General features: G+C 32.6%; 2 protein-coding genes across 4 annotated transcripts; both read left to right on the top strand.

Moving 5' to 3' along the window:
* Positions 1 to 751: 751 nt before the first annotated feature.
* LOC110810134 (U-box domain-containing protein 54-like) lies at positions 752 to 2,221 on the top strand. The gene is made up of 4 exons (XM_022036208.2): positions 752 to 1,127; positions 1,207 to 1,325; positions 1,405 to 1,523; positions 1,703 to 2,221. The coding sequence occupies exons 1-4, from the start codon at positions 869 to 871 to the stop codon at positions 1,884 to 1,886; spliced, it is 681 nt and encodes a 226-aa protein (XP_021891900.1). The 5' UTR covers positions 752 to 868; the 3' UTR covers positions 1,887 to 2,221.
* A 1,911-nt stretch (positions 2,222 to 4,132) lies between these two features.
* On the top strand, positions 4,133 to 12,819 carry LOC110810117 (P-loop containing nucleoside triphosphate hydrolases superfamily protein). 3 transcript variants are annotated; one of them, XM_022036188.2, is made up of 10 exons: positions 4,135 to 4,419; positions 4,533 to 5,128; positions 5,224 to 5,403; positions 5,498 to 5,659; positions 5,762 to 5,916; positions 10,484 to 10,576; positions 10,674 to 10,759; positions 10,841 to 11,067; positions 12,121 to 12,354; positions 12,443 to 12,819. In XM_022036188.2, exons 1-10 carry the CDS (start codon positions 4,364 to 4,366, stop codon positions 12,550 to 12,552), a joined length of 1,899 nt encoding a protein of 632 aa, XP_021891880.2. In that variant the 5' UTR covers positions 4,135 to 4,363; the 3' UTR covers positions 12,553 to 12,819. The 3 variants fall into 3 exon arrangements, 2 of the variants coding, with proteins under 2 accessions (XP_088067147.1, XP_021891880.2); XM_088211021.1 differs by lacking the exon at positions 5,498 to 5,659 and having other exon boundaries at positions 4,133 to 4,419; XR_015816222.1 differs by lacking the exon at positions 12,443 to 12,819 and having other exon boundaries at positions 4,134 to 4,419; positions 10,841 to 11,707; positions 12,121 to 12,259.
* The last annotated feature ends 8,219 nt before the right edge of the window (positions 12,820 to 21,038 follow it).

The raw sequence follows: 21,038 nt of genomic DNA, 5'->3' as shown, positions 1-21,038 counted from the left end.
TCAATCTTTTTGTCTGCTTAGGACTTTAATTTTACTATTCAATTATTCAATTCTAAAAGACATAATTTATTTCTTATGAAAATTGAAAATTTAGCGTGTGAAAAAAGATGTTGAAGCAGTACAAGAAAGAGTAAGGATTCATTGAATTGTTATTTCTTTCATCATTAGCACTGTTCAAGCTTCTCAAAATCACACATGCAGAGCATTTCATCCACAATTTCCATTACGTGAAGAAAATGGTCCAGAAAATTGACCCATCAATCAGTTGCCTATTGAAAGTGAGGAAAATTTCTTCTTCTCGTCTGTGGTTTATCAGAATGAGTGTCCGATAACCAAAAATGATAATAATGGAACAAATTTATTAAAGATAATCTTTTAAATATTGTTATTTCAAACATTTTTAAATTAAATAATTTTTATTTCACATTTTAACTTGTTCATGCCATGTCTCACTTTTTCTTAAGTCTGAGTTTTCGCTTAAATTTAGAAATAATTCAAGACTTAAATTATAATGACGCCCCAAAAAATGCTTCTCCGTTAATACGAGGTCACCAAAACCAGACAAATGGATATGAAGACACACCAGAAGTAGCCATTCATGGTTTTGTGACTTATCCAAGTAGCTAAAAGTTGGCGAAAGAGAATCTTCTTCGTCTTCGTCTTCTTCTTCTTCTTCTTTCTCTTTTTGATCTTTTTCTTTTTTTGACAGCAACCACTCTTGTTGCCAAATAACAATGTGCTCTTGTCTCTCTCTCTCTCTCTCTCTCTCTCTCTCTCTCTCTCTCTCTATGTCTTGGCTAGTCTTTTTCTTATCTACGTTTCTGTGTATACATTTGCCCCAGAAAGAGAGGAAGAGAAGAGAAGATAGATGGAGGGTGAAGAGAAGTTCCCGGCGGCGACTTCTTTACAGTGTTACAGCTCAAGAATAATGTCACCGGAGATTGTGGAGATAGCAGAAGAAATTAGCATGATGAGTAAAAGAGAAGTATCGCAGGATGTTTATGTGGCGGTGGGAAAAGACGATTTAGATGTGGTGAAATGGGCTCTGGATCATTTGGTTTCCCCAGGAACAAAACGACTCTTTCTTCTCCATGTAAAACCGCCTTTAACTTACATCTCTACACCAGGTAACACTCATTTAATTACTTGTTTTTACTCTCTGTGATTGTTTTTGTTGTATAAGACACATATTTTATATATATACAGTGGGAAGGTTATCAAGGAATCAACTGAGCCAAGAACAAGTGGGAGTATATATCAATGAAGAGAATAACAGGAGAAGAAATATGTTGCACAAGTACATTCGAATGTGTAATGAATCAATGGTACGATGATGAATGAACCCAATTAATTCAAAGTTTAATGAACTTGTAATTTTTCTTTCTTTCTTTCTTTTGTTGACAGGTGATGGTGGATATAATGCTCCTTGAAAACAATGCAACAACTAAAGCAATTATTGATCTTATTCCTGTTCTCAACATCACAAATCTTGTCATGGGAACAAAACGTCCACCTTCTTCCAGGTACCAACTTAATCTTTCTGCTCTGCCTTTTGGTCCATGTTATCTATTAAAGTCTTTCCACAAATTATGTGGGATTAAGAAAAGTTGTCATATGCTTGCTGGGAAACAAGAATTGCAAGTTTTATCAACTTGGTTAGACCAAGAATGCTGATCATATTAGCTGTATGTATATATTACAGACGAGGAAGGAAAAAATTGCGTAAAGGAGAAGTTGTAAAGAAGAATGCGCCAGAGTACTGTGAGGTTACAATTGTTCACAATGGTAAGAAAGTTGAAGAAAATGAAGCAGGATTAGAAGAACTTGAAAGCAGTTTCTTTGACTGTATATGTTTTTCAGCAGGAAAGCTCAACTCTAATAACTGATCATGTTATATATATATATATATATATATATATATATTATATACATGAGTGTTGTGTGTGTGTGTGTGTGTGTTAAATAGTTTTCACATATATATATATATATATATACATACGTATATTTGTCATTTAATATATAACCAAACCCTAAGTTGTCAAAAAAAAAAAAGGGGTAGGCTATTCTTTGCACGAATGTAACTGGCGTATATGCAAAATTAACAGATCTCATGATGTTGTATGAGAAAAAAAGATCAATGTGCAATTATAGTTTGTGATAAGTTACAAAAATATGTTGGAGAAAGATGAGATTTAATTTGATGTTGCTTATAAAAACCTAACACGGGCATGAACTAAAATTTTAAGAAAATAGGTCTACGGACATCTCTATGACACAACAAGTTCATTTACCTATTAAACTCTTAATTAATTAAGTAAAATAATACTCATAGCACATTTTCTATTCCATAAATTAAAAATTCTTGAAACAAATTTAAAAAAAAAAAAACTACCAAAAATAAAATAATAATAATAAAAAAGAACGAGAGAACATGTAAAATATTTATAATAGATGAATTAATTATTTATAGACAAAAATACCAAAAGTAGAATTGTGTTATTAAACTAGAACAAAAATTATCATTTATTAAAAAAACTTTTCATATATCACAATATACCTATGAACTTTATAATATTCAGTCACATTTTTATGTTAATTTATTATCGATTACTATATATATTTAAAAATTTTGATCAAACTATTGAGGAACGTAGGAATACTACATAATTGGTTAATAACGCTCACATATAGGAAGATTACAAATATTCACTATCAACTATACCTCAATTCGTTATAAAAATATATTTCTAGTTGTTAAAAATTTATTATCTCAATTAGTTACGATTAATTATTGAATAGGAGTTATAAAATATTAATATATAAGAAGTGAAAGTTCTCATATTTTTTTTTTTTACTTGTACTCTCTCATTTTCTCGTTAATATTTTCTCCAACAGGCTTGGAACGAGTGAGACCCATTAAGATTAAATTTATGGCTATTTGTGTGTTAATCCTAATAAATTTTAAGTAATAATAAAATTATTTATAAAGTTACTTATTTTGAAGAGACCAATAGTTAAGTCATTATTAATTATCATATGTTATTAATAAATATTTTCTTTTATTAGTGGATTTGATCAGTCATCAATAAATAATATTTATCACCTATCTTCTTTTAAGATTCTATTTCATTATTCTCACTTATTTAAAAAAAAAAAAAAAGGAGAAGAGTTGAATTTTGATTTGCTAAAGAATATTGAAAGATATGTACACAAATTAGCCAATAACTTAAACATATATTTAATTATTATCATATTTTATTTTAGAGATAATAATAAATTAAAATTAAAATTAAAATTAAAATTATTTATATAAAATAAAATAAAGATTTTTAAGTGTAGGCTTTCAATGTTTCACTTTGAACTTTTTGTTCTATCATTCTTTTATCTTGTTTTGCATTAAAGAAAATTACTTAGTAGAATAATCTCATTCTCTTTATAAGTAGTTTCATTTCTATGTTCTATATGCAAAGGTGAAAGAGTAGTTTTTATAACTTTACAATCATACTCAAACCACAAGTAAAAAATACTAAATCAATTATTTAGTTATAAAATATATGCACCACATCATAATGATGGACCAATTATGCATGCTCAAACCACAAGTAATTAATTTTTCTTTTAAATTTAATTATTGGGATCTTCAATCTTTTCATACAGTATTCTTATACTCTTATGTAATTTTTATCTTTTTTTTTTTTTTTTTTGTTTCGAGTATAAAATTCTTCTTTAACAATATCATCAAGATTTTTTGCTTTGTTGTTGTTTTTTTGTATATGAAATCAAGTCTCTTGGTTTATTTTTTCCTTTTTGAGTAGGTTTGGGACAAAATATTGTTGAGATTAAGTAAAAATTTCCTAAATTTACTTTCTTTTAGCTACAATTAATTTTTTTTTTTCATTAATTTAATAGAAAACTTAACATAGCATATGAATTTCGTAAGAAGGCGAAATCTGATTTATAAAAAACAAAAATTCAAGAGAGGCAACTAAAGGAGATTGAAAATCATATAAAATTAATGAAATTTGATGAAAATCAGGATCATTGGCCTCTTTTAATTATTCTTTTTTCATGATTGTAGAAAAAGAAAATTATTCTTCATTTTTTTTTTTTTTTAAATGACTTATCTGTTTTACAGATTTCTCCTTGCTGCCTCTTCTTTCTCTAGAACAGTACCCGCCAGGCTTAAGTGCTGGTGCATCAACCTGCAAGTGTAGGGCAAGATATTTTGGTGTTATGAATATATTTGTAGAAGTGAATTTCTACTTATTTGGGGACTAATTATCTTTCTAGACTCAAACCCTAGGTGCCTCTCACCCCGGCCCGTATTCTCTACCTTCTGCCAAGCATCTCGGTAATTGCCACCATGAACCCCTATGATCGCAGATATGCCGATCCCAACTCTTACCGCCAGCGTCGCAGGTAAGCGAATCTGCCGATTCATCCTTTCTTGATTTTTTCCATTAGCATTTTCTTAGTCTTTTGAAAATTTGTTTTCTCTCGTGGGTAATGTTGTTATCGTCGTACCGCTACAGCGATCTAGTTGGTCCACCGCCGTCGATGCCTCCACCTTCGCTGGCAGTGTGCGGTGGGATGGGCACCGCCGTCGCTGCGGTTCCTTATGGCCGTGGCGGACCGCTTCCCTACAGAGGCGGAGGCCCTCATCCTCCTTTTGCGGGAAGAGGGCCTGTACCAGCTACCGGCCACGCGTACCCGACGTTCCAGCCACCTGTTGGCGGTTTTAGCATCGGCCGTGGTGAACGTGTGGCCAATGGTCACGTTGGGGACAGGAGGGGTGGTCGCGGTGGCTTCAGCGGAAGAGGCCGTGAAGGTGTCCGAGGTTCCGAATCGGGCTCTAGAGGAAGAGGAGGATACCCTGGAGGTGGTCGAGGTGGTGGTAGAGGAGGTAGTCGTGGTGGTTCGGCGAGAGGGGAGTTGGACCGCGTGTCTCTTCCGAGGCCGGAGTTCGGGAACTTGGTTCCTTTTGAGAAGAACTTCTATGTTGAATCTCCTTCAGTTCGTGCGATGTCTGAGCATGAAGCTATGATGTACCGTGCCAAGCGGGATATTACAGTTGAAGGGCATGATGTTCCAAAGCCAATCCGCTTGTTTCAAGAAGCAAATTTTCCGGGTATTTCTCTTTGCTCAAATGAATGCGTATGTGCGCCTGAATTATTGATTTAGGAGTTGTATTTTTGAGTTTATTGATGCAACTTGGTATGCTAGATTATGTTCTCGAAGTAATTGCAAAATTGGGTTTTCGTGAGCCAACACCAATTCAGGCTCAAGGATGGCCAATGGCTCTTAAGGGCAGAGATTTGATTGGCATCGCTGAGACTGGCTCTGGGAAGACATTGGCATATCTGCTACCAGCTTTGGTACACGTTAGTGCGCAGCCTCGTTTGGGTTTGTACTGGTGCTTTTATATTAATTTCAAGCTTTTATGTTTCTTTCTAGCATTTATTGATTGTAAACATTATTCTTTTTTTCGAACTATTAGTGCAAGGTGAGGGCCCTATTGTATTAGTATTAGCACCAACAAGAGAGTTGGCTGTTCAAATTCAAGAAGAAGCCGTGAAGTTTGGATTAAGAACTAATATTAAAACTACTTGTATATATGGCGGTGCTCCTAAAGGACCGCAAATTCGTGATCTTAGACGAGGTGGTTTGAGTTTTCCTTTTAAAAGTTTTCCCCTTCTTTTTATGCTCACATCTATACTTTTAAATTAATGATTTCAATACTTGCCATTTTGTGTGTTTCCAGGTGTTGAAATTGTCATTGCCACCCCTGGTCGACTGATTGATATGTTGGAAGCCCAACACACAAACTTGAAAAGAGTGACTTACCTTGTGTTGGACGAGGCAGATCGAATGTTGGATATGGGATTTGAGCCTCAAATAAGGAAAGTAGTGTCTCAGGTACATCTGTTGCCTGTATTTTCATATTCTACCGTATGTTCGAGAGTTTTTAGAGAATAGTGTAGAGATATGGAAAAATTGATTGCACATTTTTAAAATTATTACTGCATATTTTTAAGATTTATTATTGCAGATTTATAGGAGTTATTATTGCATATCTTTATGATTTATTACTGTAATTTTTAGAAGTTACTGCTATTGATTATATAGTTATTTACTCCTAAAATTAAGAAGACTAAATATGGATGTAAAACTCTATAAATTTAGCATTTTGTATTTGTTGAAAATAACAAAAAATAAAGAAGAAAAAAAACTTCTTTTTCTTGTATGCGTTCATGGTATTAGAGTCAGTTCGGCTAGCTTGGTCTGAATAAATTTTTCGTTTTTAAATCCTTCTCTTTTTATCAGTTTTTTTTTTGATGGCACAAGCAGCCGTGCCTAGAACAATGAGGATAAGTGACATCAGTTCCACTACCACATCTCCTGGAAATAACGTTGGGATGTTGTTACTGTCGGGATCTGTAATCTCCAACGAAATTGAAATTTCCCTAATACAATTAACCGTTCACAAACTGAATGGAAAAAATTACTTGGAATGGGCGCAATCTATTAAGTTGGTGGTCAATGGCAAAGGCAAACTTGGCTATCTCACCGGTGAGGTGAAAAAGTCAGAAAATACAGATCCGACATGGCAGATTTGGAAGTCAAAAAACTCCCTTGTAGTGGCCTGGTTGATCAATTCCATGGAGGCTTCAATTGGGAAAACATACTTGTTTCTTCCCACTGCGAAAGGTGTGTGGGATGCTGTCCGAGAAACGTATTCAAATCTCGAAGAAAATGGGAATATAAAATCTGTTGTTGCAACACTTTCATTCAGTAAGAAACAGTTAGAACAACGGTATAGACTTTTTTAATCCACACAATTTTCTAATCCTGTACCTTCCTCTTGTTCCTTAGCTCAGAAAAGTAACTACCTTCAATCTGCCGTCTTTAATGTGTCAACTATTTCTCTTTACCCATGGATAATAGATTCAGGTGCCATGGATCACATGACAGGTTGTTTTAAATTGTTTTCTTCTTATAATCCTTGTGCATGCAATCAGAAAATTAAAATCGCCAATGACTCACTCTTAACAATTGCTGGGAAAATGTCAATTATTATCTCTAACACTCTTGTTCTTCACAATGTTCTTCACGTTCCAAATCTTTCTTGTACTCTTTTGACTGTCAGTAAAATAACTTGAAACTTAAGATGTGCTAAATTTTTTCCAAACTATTGTGAATTTCAAGATCAGGATACGGGGATGATGATTGGCAATGTTAGGGAACATGGAGGTCTCTATTACTTTGATGATGGAAATTCTTTGTGTTAGCAATTGAAATCTTCAAATCTTGGAACATGCTTTAATTCTATTAGTGATGAAATAATGGTATTGCTCTATAGGTTAGGTCATCCTAGCTTTCAATATTTAACATATTTATTTTCAAACTTGTTTCATAATAAAGATTTATCATTATTGCAACGTGAAATTTGCCACTTAGCTAAACACCATCGTGCATCATTCCCTACTCAACCATATAAACCATCTATTCCCTTTTCTCTTATTCATAGTGATGTGTGGGGACCATCTAGAACATTAACCAACTCTAGAAAAAAATAGTTTATAACATTTATTGATGATCATACACGTCTAAGTTGGACTTATCTACTTAAAGAAAAATCTGAAGCAAAATATGTTTTCAAAAATTTTTATACTATGGTTGAAACTCAACTTTAAACAAAAATTCAAATGTTTCGGAATGATAATGGAATAAATATTTCAATCAAATCTTAGAATCGTTGTTCTTAGAAAAAAAGAATTGTTCACCATAGCTTTTACAATAATACTTCTCAACAAAATGGGGTAGCAGACAGAAAAAATAAGCACATTTTAGAAGTAGCTAAGTCTTTAATGTTTACTAATAATTTACCTAAATACTTATGGAGAGAAACAATTCTTACTGCTACATATTTAATCAACAAGATGCCATCAAGAGTTTTAAACTTTTAGACACCTCTAACAGTTTTCAAAAAATCATTCTCAATGTCTTGATTAACTTCAGATTTACTGTTAAGGGTCTTTGGATGTGTTGCATTCGTTCGTATACATAATCGTAACAGAATAAGTTAGATCTACGAGCAATAAAATGTGTTTTTCTAGGGTATTCTCCTATATAAAAAGGGTATAAATGTTTTGATCCTACAAAAAAAAAATATTTTATCACGATGGATATTAAATTCCTTGAATCACAAAGCTTTTTTAGTCTTCATTTTTGGGGGGAGAAAGAAAATGAAGACTCGATGTTTAAAAAAGAAAATATTTTTGATAGTTAGAAAAGTAATGAAACTGCAATATTTAATTTTGATATTTTGGATAAGAAAAACATGAGACCAACCTTAGTGCCTGAACACAAAAAAGACACTAGCAAAATGAATTATACATGCTTCGATGATGAGAGGTTGTTCGGAAAAACTTACACTAAAAGAAATCTAATTCAAAGTAAGAAAGATGCAGTTATGTCTCCTCAAAGATAAGAATCTAATCCGATATCAGGATTTGAAGAATCAGGTACAATCTCTAAGTCTCTAGAACCTAAGTTTTTTCCCATTGAACAAGTACATTTTGACCCTCTAAACCTCCCTATTGCTCTTAGAAAAGGAACTCGATCATGTACTCAACACCCTTTATTAAATTTTGTATTTTATAAGAACCTGTCATCTACTTACCATACTTTTGTCTCACAGTTGTCAAGTGTGGATTTACCTAAATCTAAACAGGAAGCACTAAATTTCTAAATGGAAAAAGGCTGTTCTTGAAGAAATGGACGCTTTAGATAAGAATGGTACGTGGGAAATGACTGGTTTGCTTAAAGGAAATCTGATTGTTGGGTACAAGTGGGTTTTCACCGTAAAGTTCAACTCAGATGGATCTTTGGAACGTTATGAAGTAAAGTTAGTAGCAAAAGGATTTAGGCAGACATATGGAGTTAACTATCAGGAAACTTTTGTTCCTGTGGCCAAGTTAAATACTATTCGAGTGTTGGGGTGTTTAAGAAATTTGAGATCTAAAATATCAATGGAGTCTTTCTAACTCCCAATACACAATTTGGAGGATTGATAAATAAGAGTTTAGAATGGTTCGAGGGCTTCCAATGAATTCTAATTGGCTTTAATTTACTCTTAACAAATTCCCAAACAGTTTCGTAAATACTCTATTTTCTTTACCCTCTTTTAACTCTCAAAATAAAATTCTCAAACACTCTGTTAATATTTTCTTTTTGTTAAAATATTTATCTGCACCATTTTTGAGCACCTTGTTTAATGATGACGCTTTTACTTCTTTTAGACAAGGATAGTTATTCTTTTTGTTTTTTGTTTTGAGTATGCTTTGAAACCTTTATGTTCTCTACACTTTCGATTACGTTTCTTGTGGGGTTATTTGAATTTTCCCCTAGAGGATCCAGCTTCTCATCTCTGCAAGTATTGCTGTGTGATTTAAGGGTTTCTGGGGACTGTCATTTGGCTTCTTTGATAGGACTATTATTGCAATTTTGGATGTCATATCTGTAGGTTGTCAACAAAACTTCCTCGTACTAAAGCTTAAGGCAAAACACACCCATATGGTAATATGATACGAGATAATAGATGGCTCTCTTGTGGATATGCATATGAAATTTGCTTGAAAATTACTTAGTATCAGTGACTTTGGTGTACATTTTGATTATTTCTGGTTTCTTTCTTTCTCTTACATCTTTCTTTTTCCAATGGCAGATTTATGATTAAGCTATCCTTTATTTCAAAAGAAAATGATTAAGCTATCCTTAATTTCTTCATATCATAGAATAACCTAGCTCATTATGCCAAAAGCCATTTTCCTGCCAAACAAATATGGAAAACAAAGGCCTCCTCTCGTGTTGCTTTCTTTGCTTGGGAGGCTTGCCTGGAAAAGATTTTAACAATTGATATGCTGAAGAGGAAGGGCTGTATTTTTGTGAATGCTTGTTATGGTTGTTTGAAGGCGGAGGAAACTTGCAACCACCTTCTTTGGTGTCCTCTTGCCGACAGATTGTGGACCTTTGTGCATGGTGTTCTGGGCATTAAGTGGGTCATTGCTGGGTTGGTGATAGGTGAGATTTGGGCTTGGGATGGTCTTAATGTTAGAAATAAATTAGATACTGCGATCCCTTTAACGGTTTTTTGGGTTTTATAGAAAAAAAGGAATCGTAGAGCTTTCAAGGGTGAGGAATGCAATTTCTCTAAGTTAAAAGGTAGATGGCTGAATTTTTTGGGTCTATTCTATTAGGTTACAACATTATTTGTGATGAGGATTTTAGGAATGTCGTTGAGTTATTAATTGTAATGAAAAATTTTTGTACATGGATGGTACCCCTGTTTTTTGTTGGTACCTGTTAATATACTGATTACTTTTTATTTTAAAAAAAAACCTAGCTCATTATATTTTATCTGAGAAAAAAGTTTTAGATCTTAAAACAGGAGGCTTTATTCCATTTTATTTTACTTTTACAGATCCGACCAGACAGGCAGACATTATACTGGAGTGCCACATGGCCAAGGGAGGTTGAATCTCTAGCAAGGCAATTTTTACGCAATCCATATAAGGTTTCTATTGAACTTTGAAATGCCCCTGAGTTTGTCTGATCCATTTATATGTTCCTTGGAACGTGCATTTGAGTTATCGATTTGTTATGATTTTTAGGTAATCATTGGATCATCAGATCTGAAAGCAAACCAATCTATTAACCAAGTTGTTGAAGTTGTAACTGACATGGAGAAGTACAATAGGTTTGTCTTTGTAACTGATGATAGAGGAAGGATGATATTTCTGGCTCCTGTTTTTTTATATATTATGCTTTTCTATTGCAGGCTGATAAATCTGCTTAGAGAAGTGATGGACGGGAGTCGAATTCTCATATTTATGGAAACAAAAAAAGGGTGTGACCAAGTTACAAGGCAGCTGAGGATGGATGGATGGCCAGCTCTGTCCATTCATGGTGATAAAAACCAGGCTGAAAGAGACTGGGTGTTGGCTGAATTTAAAAGTGGCAGGAGCCCTATAATGACGGCCACTGATGTAGCTGCAAGGGGTCTTGGTAGGAGCACTGTGTGTTAGGGGTCTTAGTCTATTTATTTAGGACTTGATGTTGTGAAGATAAGCGAGTCGCCTGGCTGCTGCCAGTTTCCTGGGAAAATAATTTGTGGTTGGGTGCAGTTTGCAAAGGAAGGTGTCATTGCTCAAAATGACTTCAACTGCAACTTCTCCTTTATTGACCCATGAGCATGATATATTAGTTGAATGGATTTAGTTGCAGGATTAAGAGGCATATTGTCTTATTTGCAGTACAGTTTCCTGTCAAACTAATCTGCTTAGATTTCATGTTACATGGACACTGGGAGCACCATTAACTTCCATATCTGAGACTGGATTTGGGAGGGAGTCCTTTATGGTACCCAGAAGGTGGTAGATCATGTAGGTCAGAAAAGGTACCTGTTTTTCAATTTCATGTCTGTGGTAAAAACTAGAATGCTGGCTTTAGGGTGGTATTTTCTGCTTCAATTGACTAGATGAGCATGGCTCCTATCACTGAGTGTCTAAGTAACATGGTCGAAGCATTGTTGCCCATCCACTGTTATGGGAGCTGGTGTTTTAATGGCAGCCTGGTTGACTCGTGTACACTTGTTGGATATGGAAGTGGTGATGGTGAAGCTGCTCCTTATCCCTGCAACATTAAGGTGGGCACATCTTCTTTATGAATGTGTTATCTTAAATTGATCGTTCAGATCGTAGGATGCAGGGATAAGGGGTTGTTTGCATTCTTGTAGGTTTGAAATTGATTGAGTTGAGCTGAGTGATGGACTGCTCAAATTGGCTCCTTCTCTCTGTTCTTTTTTTTTCCCCTTAGCAGTATGGGTTGCTAGGTTTGCTAACTTGATATTTGTGGAGTAAAAACTAAGTGAAGAAGTAGTTATTAATTTAGAATCCCATGTTCCCTTTATAAATATGATTAGTCAGTCAACTCATTGTCCTAATCTTGAGCTTAGGTTATGTGGCTTGATAACAGCTTTGCAGTGTGTTGTTTTTTGTTATGAAAATCCCAAACTGGTATTTTCTTTGGATTCCTAACTGCCCTTTTCATTTGTTGTAGATGTGAAGGACATAAAATGTGTGATCAACTATGATTTTCCATCCAGCCTTGAGGATTATGTCCATAGGATTGGTCGAACTGGTCGTGCAGGAGCTAGGGGAACTGCCTTTACCTTCTTCACACATGCCAATGCAAAGTTTGCTAGGGACCTGATCAAGATCCTACAAGAAGCAGGACAGATTGTCCCTCCAGCATTATCTGCCTTGGCTCGGTTAGGAGGTTCCAGTTTTGGAGGTAATTTGTGTCCTAATTGAATATCTAGATTTTCAAATTGAATATACTGTTCATGGCCTGCGACATTTGGATTCAACTTGCTTTTTAGGATCTGGGGGAAACTTTCGGAGCAAAGGACGAGGGGGAGGGAGTTTCGGGAACCGGGGTCTGATATCAGGATCCAATGCTGTCCCCCTTGGTGGAAAGAGGCCATGGTAGAATGTCCAATATCGAATTACAGCCACAGGGGCCAGAGTAATGTTTCATTCTCTGATGTGTCCGCTTAAAATTTTATAAATGGTACAAAAAGTTAATGTTTTAGGGAGGCAAAAATTTTAAGGTAGGCAGTGCTGGCAGTGTATTAACTTTTGACCTTAGATGCTGGTGGAGGTGCTATCTGGGAATGGGGTTTGATAGCTTCTCTATTGTACAATTGAAATCAGAAATGGAAATGGGTTCTCGAGTCACTTGCAATTCAACTTTAAATCTCACCTTGTCAATAGAGAATGTCAAAATGTTCCTTTTGCACTAATTTTTCCACATATTCATCTTTACTTCTAAAGGGGTTGTTCAAGAATAACTTTCTTTTATCTACACTTTAATAATTTACACGATTAAGGATGAAAAAGATTCATATACATATTTTCTTCTTAAAGATAGATTGGAGGATGTATAATTTTAGAAGTACTCTATTAGTTTATGTATATTAATGGAGATACTATCTATTTTATATTTTATAAATATTTTCAATAAGATCACCAATAGATTTAAAGCAAAATTCAAACTTATATGCAAACATTGATATCTCTGTTTTTTTTTAAATTAAAAAAGAAAATAACATCTTCTGTAATCTTCTTTAAATTTTCTAAATCGAATTATAAAAATTAAAGTGATACATGAAGAATTATGAAGTAAAGGTAATTTTATTTAAAATATAAATTTCGTCAATTTATAAATATTTTTTAAGTTAATTGTACCTTATTTATAATATTTAACTCAATAAAATTTAAAATTTAGTTTAGTAATATATTGATGGATTATAGTGAATAGATTGAATTTCATTTAGATATGATATTTATAGATAATTATAAATTTTATGGTAATTAAGTTATCTTAATTGAATAACCACAATGAATTAAAAAAAATACAATCTTACTCTTTTTTGTGTTCTAAGAAAAAGTTATGTCTCAAGTAAATTAAAAGATTATGTTAAATCATTTACAAATAGTAAATTTTATTAGTTTTGATAAAATCTAAAATTAATTTTCTAATTCAAAACAAGATGCAAGCATAAACGATGATCAAACTTTCCATCCCCTTTCAAGCATCATATATTTTTTTTTTCCCTTTTCTTCTATTTTTGATGTCATTTTAAAAAAAATATTATCATATTATATCAAATTAATATATTAAATTAAAAGTTTTAATACGATATAATATAATATTTAGAGTTAAATACGAATATAAAAATATTCCAACAATTCAATATAAAAAAAAGATAAAATCATCAATAAAAAAGAGTATAAAACTCTTCCATTTAAGACTATTCAGCAAGTCCTAGGGAATAGCTGGAAAACTAGTAAAGAAGAATCCTCAGGCCTTTATATGCTCCTTGAACCACGAAGCTTACGAAAAGAAAATATATAATAGATGTAGTTGGAGCATAAGATGATCATTGATTAAACTAAAAGAATGTCAACCCGATGTCTTCATAAGAAGTTGATTTCAATGATTCTGCCTTCTGGGTCAGAATCAGTATGGCAGGTCGGAGCATGGAAAGAAAGAGTGTGGTATGATTCTTAAACGAGAACAGATTCTGTAACGTATGTTGAAGAGCCCTGGAAGGTGGGTGAGATTTTGTCCTAAAAGCTGTAGATATTAATGTCACTGAGAACCAGATAAATCTAATAAAAGTTCCTACAGCTTGCTATCAGGGTCTATTGATCTGTACAAAGGAGGAAGAAGACTCCCATAATTTCTAAGGTAATGGGCATGCGATGGCAAAGAGATTAGCAAGCATCTGGAATCCTCTTCACCACTGAAGAAGGAGATGCTTCGAAGGATGAAGGAATTAAAAAAATCCCAGCAAAGCACAAATATTGGCCTGGGAGAAAATAAAAACAGGCTTTTGCAAGTAAGAACAAGGATTTGACTCCTTCTCTAATGGAAAAATCCTTGAGGATGATACTAATTGAGGTCACATTGCAATTTCTGTTCATATTATGTTTCTTTTTAGACAAAAATATCATTTTGATCGCAAAACTATTTTTTAAATCCGATTTGGTATTGTACAATTTTATTTTATTTTTTTCATCATTTTATTTTAAAATTTATATTAATTCTTTTTTAATTAATTTTTATTAACGCCATTAGTACATTTGTCAAGTATCATTAGAACCGACATGTGACATTATTTTATTAGCTATTTTATTATGTAAAAATTATTTACTTTTTACAAAGCCCGTACAATTTGGCTCTAACTACTTTCTTAGCGAGCTTCTTTAGGGTTTAGTATGCGAGGGAGTTTGTATTCAAGACAACTAAATTCAAGAGTTTCAATAAGATGGAGTATTAGGCTATTAAGGACCTAATTCACAATTACCAAGTTCACTAAATACAAAGGCTTAATTTTTATGAACCACTTGATTTGCACAGTCATTTTGTTGAACTTCTTAGAGTAATAAATAAAATAATAATAATTTGTGGTTGATAATGTAATTAGCTATAAATACTAGCAAATTCTGTAATTATTTTTCATATATAAATACTTCTCTACTTCTCATTAATGACATGATGAAAATTCATTTTTCACAAATTTCAATTTCTCTTACTCGGTTACTCTCTCTTTTCTCTCTTTAAGCTTCTCGAACACTCTTCTTGTTTTCTCTAGTTTTCACCAAATCTTTCTCAAATTTAATTCATTTTTCTTGATTACAGTGTAAATACCTTGTAAAATTTGATATGGTATTAGAGCTAAAGTAATTTCTTTAATCGTGTTGTGTTCGACTTTAAAGAAATAAACCTTAAAGTCAAGATTAACTCGTCCTAGCATCTGAATATTCAAGAATTTGTTAAAAACTTTGCCATGGATGCTACATCGATTAATCCAGATGTATTAAAGTTAGAAGAAGCTCTTGCAAATCCATTATATATTCATCTGAATGAAAGTCCATTGCTCCAGCTCACTACATCAATATTCATAGTTAATAATTTCCATTCTTAGTCAATGTAAATGAAAATGACCTTAATCTTGAAAAATAGACTTAAATATATGGATGGACCTATTCTGATTCCAAATAAAGACGATTCGGTTTATGGAACATGGGAGTACTGCAACATGAGAGAAGCTTAGATATTGTACTTTTGTACAACAATTTGAGTCAAATAATTTATATGCAAATAAAATAATTGGCAAACAACAAAAAGGACTGAATGTGTACAATAATTATGGAGAAATAAAAAAACATATGGAGGAGATAATACTAAGAGGCCAGTGTGAACACATTATTGTTTTCTAGGTCATACAGTGGATAAATACTATAAAAAAGATGGTTATCCACCTAGAAACAAACCTGAGCCAAGAAATGTATTAATTAATCAAGCAATCACTCATGTGAAAGAAACAAAATCCCTTTGGCTGATTCTTATGTAAGATTCAATGATAAGTGTAGTAATTCAGAAATATTACCTTTTTCCTTCACCAAAAATCATTATAATAAGCTTTTAGCTTTTATTCAACCGCTAACAACAACTTTTATAGTTAATATAGTCAGTATACAACATATTAACACACTTTGCAAACTTCCAAGTCACATCTGATTCAGGTAACATTTTCTTTCTTTTTCTCATATAGCAATGTCATAGTTAGATGATTGCATTATTATTAGGGGCTATAGATCATATAGTCTATTCTATTAAGTTTTTTGTCTTATATAGACCAGTAGATAATCGTTCAAGTTACAAAATTCTAAAATAGTAAAAGTCACACATATAGGTGATGTACATATGTCACCTATTTTTGTTCATCATAATGCCCTATTAGTACCATATTTTTCATTCAACCTCATAATAATTAGTTGTTTACTTCAACATTCAAAATATTGTTTGATCTTCTATAACAACTATTGTATTACCCAGGACATTCACAACCATAGGATGATTGGTTTAACTAGAGATAGACATAGACTATATATCATCTTGAAGTTGTAAAAGACCAAGAATTCACCACATTGTTAATTATCTTGTAAAATCAAATTCCTTTACTGTTTCTTGTGTAATTGATAATAAAAATTTGTGGCATTTTCTTCTTGATCATTCTTTTTCACCAAGACTACAAGCAGTTCGTCAAATAGACAAGTCCATCACTTTTTATTCAACCTTTGTATGTGACATTTGTCATTTTGCTAAACAAAAGTAACCACCTTTTTCCATAATTAATTCAATAAATACTTATTGTTTTGACCTATTACATATTGATATTTTTGGTCCTCTTTCAATTACTTCTTTATGTGGTCATCATTAGTCTTCACCAAGACTACAAACACTTCGTCAAATAGACAAGTCCATTACTTCTTGTTTTATATGTGACATTTGTTATTTTTTTAAATAAAAGAGACCATCTTTTCTCATAAGTAATTCAATAAATACTCATTGTTCTGACCTAATACATATTGATATTTATGGTCCTTTGTCAATTATTTCTTTATATGGTCGTCATTATTTCCTAATCATTATTGATGACAAGAGTACATATACATGGTTGTACTTTATTGAAAATTAAGGTATAAGTGAGGAAGATTGTATCCAACTTATTTGCATACGTTGAAACACAATTTAATGCAAAAATAAAATGCATTTGGATAGATAATGGAAAAGGATTCAGCATCCCTGAATTATATGCTGGAAAATGAGTTTACATCAATATCCTGCTTATATACACCATAGCAAAATAGTGTGATGGACAAAAAAATATCAACACATTATGAACGTGGCAAGATCACTATGATTTTAAGCCAATTTATCCAGGAAATTCTAGATAGATTGGCATTGCATGCTACATACTTAATCAACTGTACACCTTCTCCAATCATCAACAATAAAACTCCATTTGAGCTTTTATTTCATACTCCTCTAAAATTTCAGCATCATGATACATTTGGATATATATGTTATGTGTCAACAATTGAACCTCAAAGATCAAAATTTGCCTATCGTGCCACAAAGTGTCTTTTCTTTGGATATGCTTATCATGTTAAAGGTTTTCGAGTTTATGATCTTGAGTCACAAAAGGTATTTGCTTCCAAAGATGTTAACTTTGTTGAGTATATGTTTCATTTTTCTTCCATTGTAACCATAAATTCAAATAGCTTTATTTTCCCTCATACTTATGATTCTATAATAGAATTTAATAGTGATTTAATTAGGTCTTCAAGTTGTCAATATAATGCAGAATATGCCAGCTTAAGTGAACAAATCAACCCTAGTAATATTCCCTTATCTCGTTCTATTTTTTCAAATAATCATGCAATTGAATTTAGCAACACTCATAGTAGCCCTCATACCAATACAGATCTTATTAATGCTAATAACCATTCTACTTAACCACCTAGACGATCAACTAGGCCTACAAAAAGCAACTATCTCATTTACAGGATTATTATCTATATGTTATGCCACATTAATTCCAATATATCAACTCCTCATTGCATTTGTCCTATCCTTTTATACATCAAAATCAATGATTCCCATAAAACTTCTGTACTTATCGTCTCTCAAGATAAAGAACTAAAAACCTATAATCAAACCATTCAATTCCCTTGGTAGAAAGATGAATGCTTATTGATATTAAGGCACTAGAAGAGAATCAAACTTGGGAATTAATCACTTTACCTTTTAATAAGAAGCTAATTAGGTGTAAGTGGGTATATAAAATCCAAAAAAAAAAAACGAATGGTTTTATTGAAAGGTATAAAACTAGACTAGTTGCAAAAGGTTACATTTAGCAATCTGGTGTTGATTATTTAGATACTTTCTCAATAGTTGCTAAGTTAACCACTGAGCGAATATTGTTGGCAATTGTTGTTGCCAAGGGTTGGTTTTTACACCAACTGGACATAGATAATGCATTTTGCCTGAGGATTTCTGTAAGGAGATTTACATGACACTTCTATCTAGTTTTCAAGCTACTCAAAAGAATCAGCTATCTAAATTGAAAAAAAAAAAACTTTTTGGATTGAAATAAACTAGTAGGAAATGACACTCTAAGCTCACTAATGCATTGAAGAAGTAAGACTTTGTACAAGCAAGATCAGATTCTTTCTTGTTTCTTAAATATTTCGACTCTTTATTTATTATATTTATTATATATATTGATGATGTCATCTTGGCTAGTGATAAAATGGACCAAATTCAGCAAGCTAAATATTATCTATATGATTTCTTCAAGATCAAAGACTTTGGTAAATTAAAGTTCTTTTGGGGATTTAAAGTGACATGGTCTCATATAGGTATTAATATTTGTCAACAAAAATACAGTTTGGACTTATTACAAGATACTGGTTTCTTGGGGTTTAAGCTAGTAGTAACACCTATGTTTCTTCGCATAAGTTATCTTGATAGGACGGTTCTCTTCTTGTAGATATTAATTCTTACATAAAAGTTATTGATAAGCTTTTGTATCTCACTAATACAAGGTCTACCATATGCTATGTTATATAACATTTGTTTTAGTTTTTAAATACACCTACTGATGTGAGCATGGATCACCTTGGGCCACTTGAAAGAGACATCATGTCAAGTGGGCCCATAACAAGGAGCCAAACTCAAGGATTACAACAGGCTCTCCAACTCTTTATCCAAGCTTGGATTAATAAGGAAGATGAGCTTGGATCCACTAAAGAAGTCCAAGGAAAGAAGTTACCCGACCAATTAACTTAAGGGCATAATGGTCTCATCAACTTGCTTCAAGTACATGATGGAAATGAAAAGAAAAGGAAGCAACCGACCAAGAAAATAAGAAAGACCATATCTATCCTAGTTAAGAATTTAAATTTTAATTTTAATTAATTTTCTATGTAATTGCACCTAATTAAGAATTTAGACTTTAATTTTAATTAATTTTCTATGTAATTATAGTTTAAAATTAGGAGATTTTTATTCACATGGATTATCCTATAAATAGACCATCAAGTCTTCATTGTAAGATTCAAGATTAAAACAAATAATATTGTGAGTTTTATTCAAGAAAGGTATCTTTATCTTTCTTGTTGAATAAGGATTGGATCTTCTTATTAAGGTAATTCCTTATAGTATTCTTCCATTCTTCTTTTAATCTTTCATTTTCTAGTGATCTTAGTTCTTATTATTCTTGATAAAGGGTTAAGTAGGAAAGGTTTTCATATGATCAAATTTTTTTGGTGCTTTGAATGAAATTGTGTGAGTTCCTGATCACATTGGTTGATCTTGGATTTCACATCACCTACGCATATTCATTTGTAGATTATACATAGTGTGTTGCAGTACTTAAAAGGTACACCTAGTGATGAGGAACCCATGATTAACAATGTGATCAAAACCACACACAATTTCAGTAAGCACCAAAAACTTAATCCTTAGATAAACTCTTCCTACTTAACCCGCAACCAACTTGTGATTAAAACTAAGGTAATAGATATCAGAGTTTTGGCTCTATCTAAACCTATTATCTTTTACTTTTACACTTTTATTTATTTATTTTTTGCACTGTTTCTTTTGCTCATTTATTCAAAAAAAAAAAGAGTAAGTCTCACACATTGATCCAAGCAAAAAGCAACAACCTATAATTCTCTTCGTTTATAGTCCCTGTTGAGCATCAATATCACCATTAGTTATTTCTTTCCTTGCAATTTATGTTTCCTACATCATAAAAAAAAAAAGAAGAGAAAAGAAAGAAATGAAACCAAGGAAAGCAATCTTAAACAAGTAACCTACTAATTGGGAAAGTACTTACCTTTTGGTGCTCAACTATTCTTCTTACTACGATGCAAGAACTAAACTCTTTAAAGGCAGTATATATAATCATTCTTTTACAACAAATGTGCATTCATACTTACATATATCATCAAGTGTCAAGGCTTCATCTTTACTATAAAGCGCAACGTAGAACGGGTATAGATTTGGTAGGAACATCTTTTGAATTTCCCCTAAGGGTAATACTAAATCCTTACATCTTCTATAACTGTTTTTTCTCGTACTCTTAGTTTTCTTTATTACTTTAAACTCTAGTTCCATAACATATCTAAGAATCTAATTTGTGTCTTAGTGCTTAGCACCGTAACATAACACATTCTCCCTTCATCTATGTATTAAAACTCTTGCTTCTAGTATTTGTGTGGTAGTTATTCCATAGGGTTCCTTGTAGTATCTTAAACAATACTTGAAAGTACTTTGATTCAAAAGGGTCTATCTGACACTCAACTTAAGGACAGAAGACAAAGTGGTAAAAAACAAGAGTTGGTAAGATTATTAGAGAATAAAAGCCAAGTGAGTGAAATACGAGAGAACTTGTGAGGGAATGTTTCTTTTTTTACTAACCCTTTTGCAGAAAATCTTCTTAAAATATTAAGTGAGCATCAAAACCCTACCAACACAAGGCTCTTTATGGAGGCTATGCAGGCAGAATTAGCACGATTTAGTCAGAAGGTAGATAACTTGAGTAGTGGTCGAAG

The sequence above is a fragment of the Carica papaya genome, chromosome 9, assembly GCF_054855325.1.
Source record: "Carica papaya isolate Zhongbai chromosome 9, ASM5485532v1, whole genome shotgun sequence".
NCBI classification, from domain to species: domain Eukaryota; kingdom Viridiplantae; phylum Streptophyta; class Magnoliopsida; order Brassicales; family Caricaceae; genus Carica; species Carica papaya.
The sequence above is the reverse complement of the archived record's forward strand: the minus strand, read 5'-3'. Positions and strand labels throughout refer to the sequence as shown.